The 8,079-nt window shown below is 39.6% G+C and overlaps 1 protein-coding gene across 1 annotated transcript in view; it reads left to right on the forward strand.

Annotated features, from left to right (window-relative positions):
* Positions 1-7,281: 7,281 nt before the first annotated feature.
* The window catches only part of ela3l (elastase 3 like), a gene marked incomplete in the record, with an annotated part of 2,209 nt that continues 1,411 nt past the window's right edge, over positions 7,282-8,079 (forward strand). Inside the window, 3 exon segments of the mRNA XM_037680502.1 lie at positions 7,282-7,430; positions 7,578-7,666; positions 7,869-7,966. Of these exon segments, the coding sequence (XP_037536430.1) occupies positions 7,391-7,430; positions 7,578-7,666; positions 7,869-7,966 (227 nt within the window).

Here is an 8,079-nt window from a genome sequence, read left to right on the forward strand (position 1 = left end):
TCATGGTCTAAGCTGAACAAAACAGATTGAAAAAACATGATGTAGTCCTCAAAAGGATATAAATGGTTTAGTAAATGTGTCTGGTTTTCAAAAAGCTCTAAATACAGTTTAAGACTAACATATTACAGCTGTTTAAACTCCTAAAACATTCTAATAACAAGCAGCAAGTCTGATGATCCTCCTTTGGTACTTTCTCCCAGGATGAGAATAAAACAAGAACCTTGTAAGTGCACATGACCTGAAAAAAGACCAATTGAGTCATGATGTGCTTTGAATACTTAATTAAATTAGTTGTATTCAACCTGGCGTTTCACTGAATTTGGCTGAAAAATTAGATAAAGACATATGCAAGCAATAAAAAGAAAATAAACAGAAAGTAAAGCGAGACTTGTGTTAAGAATAAAAGGCAAATCAGCAACAGACAAGTGATGGATCTATTTCCCCCTCTGCCTTAAAACATTAGACCAGTAGTAAATAAAATGTAGCTGTATGTTTTCAAACAGCAACCTAATATTAAGGACATTAGAGAGCTGAGAACAATCTGAGCATCATATCTGCAGAGGAACACCAGTGGTGGAGGCATGCAGGGGATATGGGTTAAGCCCACACAGCTGTAAGCAGCCAGTAACACAGGCACGCCACAATAATATTTATACACGTTACAAAATCTGCCTCCTCTATGCTCTGTGCAGAAAATGGCAATGACCAGTACAGTGTTTACTGCTTCAACATGATATAAACTAACCATAAAGCGCCGTGTCATTCAGAGTTCAGCTGCTGTTCTGGTAGGGAAAACAGTCTGAAGTGCAACTCTTACAGCTCCACTGAGAGGAGGTGGGGGGTTGTTCAGTAGACGAGTAGTTTTGCTTCCCTCAGCTATGAGAACATGACAGACTGCCTCTCGCACAAACATATTTCAGTGAAAAGGAGCAGATTTTGGAGATCTGATGTTTTCAAAGGCTGTTCGGGTCAAGTTGATACAGTTTTGCTCCAAAGCTGCATGATCATTAACTTAATGTGTTGTGTCCATGTTTTTCTCTCCTGCTCAGTGTGCTAATATCAGTTCAACAAGTATCGTGCTTCATTATCTTGTGTCAGTATGAAATTAATGAATACAAGAGGTTTAACCAGAAAATGAGAAGAGGTGTGTGTGTGTGTGTGTGGGGGGGGGGGGGTCACTGGCCAGTAATAAGTTTGGCAGATATCTTAATTAGATTTGCAGTTAATTGCATGTGAAGCTGAGCACAGAAATGCACACAAGCAAACATGCACACAAGAAGGCGATGGCAGCGTGTTTTATTGTTGCCTCTCTGGAGGGTTTCATCCTGCAGAGGATTCGCTTCAGTCTGTGAACGTTTGGCTCTACAAAAAAAAGACCTTTCTAAACAGATTTAGCTGTTGTAAATTTTGCACCTTCACTGTGAAAGTATTCTCTGTGACGCAGGATGGCCTCTCGCCATCATGTTAAGAACCAAAGTTTTTGCCCAAACTTGGTTTTCTATCACTGCAACCAGGTTTGTTCAAAGGATGATTTTTCAAATTACTTGTTTTGCAAAGCTAGAATTTTTATTATTATTATTATTATATAAAAATAAATATAATCAAAGAGAGCACAGACTCAACTTTTTTCCCTGCTTCGAAAATGATCATTTCAGTCTGGTATCAGAGCAGATGAAGTGTCCCATCTACTGGTGAACTGGGAACATGACCAACCCTTAAAGAAGGAGTCCAGTCTGAAGACATTTGAGTTGTGTTTATGATTTTTTTTTTAAAATAAGGAAGAAATAAAAATATGTGCAAACTTAAAGCCGTCTTTCAGATCTTTCCATGAGGGGCTCTATGGAAATGTTAAAAAAAGTAATATCTTAGCTGTTGCAGATAGCTCACCAACTCAGTTTGGAGAAACAGAGTTTAGTTCTGAGCAAAATAAAGAGATACAGTGGGTATGGAAAGTATTCAGACCCCTTTAAATGTTTCACTCTTTGTTTTATTCAAGCCTTTTGCTAAAACCAAAAAAGCTCATTTTGTTTCTCATTAATGTACACTCAGCACCCATCTTGACATAAAAAACAGAAATGTAGAAATTTGTGCAAATTTATTAAAAAAGAAAAACTGAAATATCACATGGTCATAAGTATTCAGACCCTTTGCTCAGTATTGAGTAGAAGCACCCTTTTGAGTTAGTGAGTCTTCTTGGGAATGATGCAACAAGTTTGTCACACCTGGATTTGGGGATCCTCTGCCATTCTTCCGTGCAGATCCTCTCCAGTTCCGTCAGGTTGGATGGTGAACGTTGGTGGACAGCCATTTTCAGGGCTCTCCAGAGATGCTCAATTGGGTTTAGGTCAGGGCTCTGGCTGGGCCAGTCAAGAATGGTCACACAGTTGTTCCAAAGCCACTCCTTTGTAATTTTAGCTGCGTGCTTAGGGTCATTGTCTTGTTGGAAGGTGAACCTTCGGCCCAGTCTGAGGTCCAGAGCACTCTGGAAGAGGTTTTCTTCCAGGATATCTCTGTACTTGGCCGCATTCATCTTTCCTTCAATTGCAACCAGTCGTCCTGTCCCTGCAGCTGAAAAACACCCCCATAGCATTATGCTGCCACCACCATGTTTCACTGTTGGGATTATACTGGGCAGGTAATGAGCAGTGCCTGGTTTTCTCCACACATACCACTTAGAATTAACGCCAAAAAGTTCCATCTTCGTCTCATCAGACCAGAGAATCTTATTTCTCATAGTCTGGGAGTCCTTTATGTGTTTTTTAGCAAACTCTATGCGGGCTTTCATATGTCTTGCACAGAGGAGAGGCTTCCGTTGGGTCACTCTGCCATAAAGCCCCAACTGGTGGAGGGCTGTAGTGATAGTTGACTTTGTGGAACTTTCTCCCATCTCTCTACTGCATCTCTAGAGCGCAGCCACAGTGATCTTTGGGTTCTTCTTTACCTCTCTCCAAGGCTCTTCGCCCAGGATTGCTCAGTTTGGCTGGACAGACTTTTTTCATTTAAGGATTATGGAGGCCACTGTGCTCTTAGGAACCTTGAGTGCTGCAGAAATTATTTGGTAACCTTGGCCAGATCTGTGCCTTGCCACAATTCTGTCTCTGAGCCCCTTGGGCAGTTCCTTTGACCTCATGATTCTCATTTGCTCTGACTTGCACTTTGAACTGTGAGGTCTTATATAGACAGGTGTGTGCCTTTCCTAATCAAGTCCAAACAGTTTAATTAAACACAGCTGGACTCCAGTAAAGGAGTAGAAACATCTCAAGTAGGATCAGAAGGAAATGGACAGCATGTGAGTTAAATATGAGTGTCACAGCAAAGGGTCTGAATGAGCATGTGATATTTCAGTTTTTCTTTTTTAATAAATTTGCAAAAAATTCTACATTTCTGTTTTTTTTTATGTCAGGATGGGGTGCTGAATGTACATTAATGAGAAATAAAATTAACTTTTTTTGATTTTAGCAAAAGGCTGCAATGAAACAAAGAGTGAAAAACTTAAAGGGAATACTTTCCGTACCCACTGTAACAGCAGAACCAGGAGGAAGAGGATCTCTGCCTCCTTAAAAAAAATCAGATCGCAGAAATATTATAAATACAATCTTGTAACTATTTAGATTGTTGTAACATTTGCATTGCACACATTTAGGCATGAATATTTTGATATTACATACGAAGTGTTTCTAGAAAAGCCACAGCTAGCTGCTACTGCTACTATTTGCTCTCACAAATACCAATAAAATCCTTGTCAATAGCCAGATAATGACAAATTGACAAATGTGCAAATGTGTCTAAAAGAGAACTGACATGAACCGTGATAGATTAATTGTTTTAAGATTAATTCATTCATTCATTCATTCAACCTTTATTTATACAGGTTAGTCTCAGATGGCAGCAGTTCACATTGTTCTTGGCCCCACTTGGACTGACCCAGAGTTTTATAAACATTTTATGCTATGCCATACATTGCAGGAAAAAAATATATATATTCAGTGGATTTCTGGGGGATATGGGAAAATTTTACTGTAATGAAAAAATTGTACAGCATAGAATTTGAAAAAAACAACAACACAATATTTATAGTGTAAGCCTTTTTTTTTTACTTTTTGATGAATTATTACAGGATATCAATTAAAAATAAGATAAATTGTTTTTGCGATTTTTTTTTCTTCTCCATTGCTTCTTTAAATTGTTTTTTAATATAGTTGTTTGGTTTTTAAATGAAGAACAATTACTGTAAACAAAACTTCCACTTGGTTAAAACTAACAACAGACTTCTCCATCAGCCTCCAATTAATCAATAAGAGAGAGAGGAAAAAGGGAAGTATTTGGCCGAAATATAAAGTACCTTTACGAGCGAATGATGATTTCTTTTTATCACAGTAATTGGGGCTGGGTGATTTATTCATCACTAATCCTGACTTTAAAAATTATGTTTTTCTGCTTTAAATATTCACAGTTTCTTTTAAAACCTTGAGTGGCTAACTGGTGTAACTGGTGAGGAATGTTTCAATGTGTGTTTACTTTTATAACTTTAAATGTCAGACTCTGTCTTAGAAACTGATTTACAAACAATCACGTGTAGATTTCATCAAATTTATTACAATGTTCCGGAGAACAGCCGGACCCACAGAGTAAATACAGAACGTATTCATGTTGTGTCCTGTCTGAGGTTCTGACCCATTCTAACAGGATAAAAGATGGTCGGTTCGTTTTGTAGGAATCTCCTCCATCCTCATCAACCCTCCTCTGTGTCCCAGCTCCAGTGTTATCAAACCACAGCTGTGTGAGTTAAGAAACAGAGAAGTCACTGGAGGTAAACTTTTCTCAAGGATTTCCAGAGAACAAATCGCATGTAACAAAAATAAAGAAGTTGATGAACCCGCCATCTTCCTACAGAAAGTCACATCAAAAATTATTATATCAAAAATTCAAACCAGTGTAATATCCACAATGACCTTAAAGTAATAAAATAATCATAAAGGTTATTAATATGACAAAATATTATAGAATGTATCAGGAAGCAGATCAATAAATAATATATTCCCATCACATGCCACCCTCTGAGATTTGAATCCATTCTGACAAAATGGGAAAACCCTTAATCATCTTTGAAATCTAAGACACATGTTGGAAGTATGGCAAAGCAAACGATCACTTGAGCTTTAATAAAGAGGTGAATAAAAATGAAACGCAAGCTGAAAAAACATTAAACCAATAGGGGCGGCTGTGACTGAATGGTTAGATCAGTTGTCCTACAATGTAAGATTTGGGGGTTCAATTTCACCAGCAGTCACTTGTTGAAGTGTCCCTGGGCAAGACACTGAACCCCTCATTGCCTCCGATGTGTGTCCCATCGGTGTATGAATGTGATAAGGCACTGATTAGTCTTTGTACAGATCTAGTAGAGTGCTGTATGAATGGGTATATGAGGACACAGATTGTAGTGTAAAGTGCTTTGAGTATCTTGATAAGATAGAAAGGCGCTATATACTGTAAGTATAGACCATTTACCATTTACCAATGAAGGATTAACAAAAAAACAAACAAAAAATACATCTAGAACAATTCCAGTGTTAAGTGTTGTCCGGATACTTCTCCTAAGGTTCACCTCCTGGTAATCTCTCGTTGACATCTGGATGTTCCACCAATGATCTCCAGCCCTATGAGGAAATACACACCCCTTGAGTCCATCCTGCCCCTCTCCCTTCACCTGCACTGCTTGTCTCCATTGTGGCTTTTTTTTTTTTTTGGTCGCTCCTGGAGTTAGTGGGAAGCTCAGCTCGTGACAAGGGGAGGATCATCTCCCAGCACCTTCAGCTGTCTGTCCGTGGCAACGAGGAGCTCAGCAGACTGTTGGGAGGAGTGACCATTGCTCAGGGAGGAATTCTGCCCAGCGTTCGAGCAGTCCTGCTGCCCATGAGGACTGAGAGGTCCGCCGGATCTGACAGCAAACTGGATCCGGGTGGATGGACTGGTATCTGTGGCCAGATTCTTCGTATTTGCTGCAGGAGATCCTTCCTGCCCACAGCTATCAGCATCTATAACAACTCATGAATGAAACCAGGATGATGAGCTAATTTCCCTTTGTGATTAATAAAGTATTTTTGAATTGAATTCAATTGAATTAAAATCTTCTGTTGCCCTTCCAACCTGCAGAACGTAAGGAACAAAGTGTAAGGATTTACTCAAAACCCAAGTAACAAGTGACCAAAAAGAGCAACACCATGACCAGAGAATAATTAACAGTGTTTATTTACAGAAAGTGAAATCAACAGTTTGATGCAACTCATCTGAGAAGGACTGGAACCCTGGAGAGTAAATAACTAACTAACCCTACTAATTAATAACAATTAAAAACAATTAATAATAATAATAATAATTAATTAACCCTGGGTATCCAAATACTTCTTTAAAACGTCTCCAGTTGATCCAAACTGCTGCTGCCAGAGTCTTAACTGATATTAGTAACAGAGATCATATCTCCCCAGTTTTAGCTTCTCTCCATTGGCTCCCTGTCAAATCCAGAATTGAATTCAAACACTTACTTCTAACCTACAAAGCTCTCAACAACCTAGCTCCATCTTACAAAGTATATTACATACCTTATTGTTCCATATTTTGCTAACAGAGCACTTTGCTCTCAGACTGCAGGCTTACTCGAGGTCCCTAGAGTTTCCAAAAGCAGAATGGGAGGAAGATCTCTCATTTATCAGGCTCCTCTCTTGTGGAACCAACTTCCAGTTTCTGTCCGTAAGGCTGACACATTGTCCAGTTTAAAGACTGGGCTTCAGATTTTCCTTTTTGATCAATCCTATAGTTAAGGTTGGTTGGCTGCGCAGAGGTTATTGTACAAACCGGACGTGTTGTCAGAAAGTTTGACAGAGTAACTGTTGGTAACGACACCATCAGTGTTTTATCTTCATATTGTTATAGGTTTAGTAAAAGTTGAATTCTGATCCTTCATTTACTGAACTAAAAAATACATCAGTGGCAGGAATCCAGATGTTGGGTTCTCATGCTCTTGTGTAAGCATTGTAATCCAGGTGTTGACGAGAAGGCTTTGAAGAAGGCATGGAGAATAACATAAAATACAGAAATGGACTTGTTTGTGTAAAAAATGAGCCATCTGCAGTACAGTATGTGTGCACTCATGAGCACACAGTTATCAAGTAGAGTTCATCTTAACGCTACAGTGAGGTCAAGGGAAATGTTCCAGAAAGCGCACCTGTGTGATTTGTCTACCCCAGACCACCTTTACTATTGGTCCAGTCACACCCTGCGGGGGCCACCACTAACCAGTAGGAGACTGTGGTGCCACCTTCAGAGTGAGAGTTGCCTGCGGTGGAAAGTTAAAAGCCAGGGGCTGTACTGCTGTCCCTCAGCAGACATCAACATGATTCCCATCGTGCTGGCCTCAGTGCTCATTGCAAGCAGTAAGAACATCTGGAATATACTCTGATTCTGTGGATAATTCTTCCTGCAGGTTTTATTATTCAAAGAAAAAGCACTTTTTGATATTTTTCAAATAGAAAGTGTTGCTAAATTTGGGTCAAACTCACTTATAACTGCTTCTCCATCAGCCCTCGGGTGCGGCACCCCACCCATTGAGCCCCTAACTTCCCGTGTGGTCAACGGAGAGGATGCCAAGCCCCACAGCTGGCCCTGGCAGGTATGCTAATCTGTACACATCTGTCAGTGTTTTTATGTTTACTTTCCAACCCTATGGTTTACCATCTGGTTATTAGATGTCAGACCCAGTGGCTGCTGAAAATCCTGTAATTATGTAGGTTTTTAGAGATAAATCAGCAGACTTTACCATTCCCATCCTCCTCACTGACGCATTCTTTATGTTGCTGCTCTTTTGTCTCCAGATCTCTCTGCAGTACAACAAAGATGGTGAGTGGAGGCACACTTGTGGAGGATCTCTGATTGCTGCCAACTGGGTCATGACTGCTGCTCACTGCATCAAGTATGAGAAACAAATATTTTTAAAATGATCTACATACACCCCCCCTACACACACACACACACACACACATATATAAATATATACATACTGTACATACACACACATGCACACAT

Source organism: Nematolebias whitei, chromosome 8 (assembly GCF_014905685.2).
Source record: "Nematolebias whitei isolate Nwh7 chromosome 8, NemWhi1, whole genome shotgun sequence".
Lineage (NCBI taxonomy): Eukaryota > Metazoa > Chordata > Actinopteri > Cyprinodontiformes > Rivulidae > Nematolebias > Nematolebias whitei.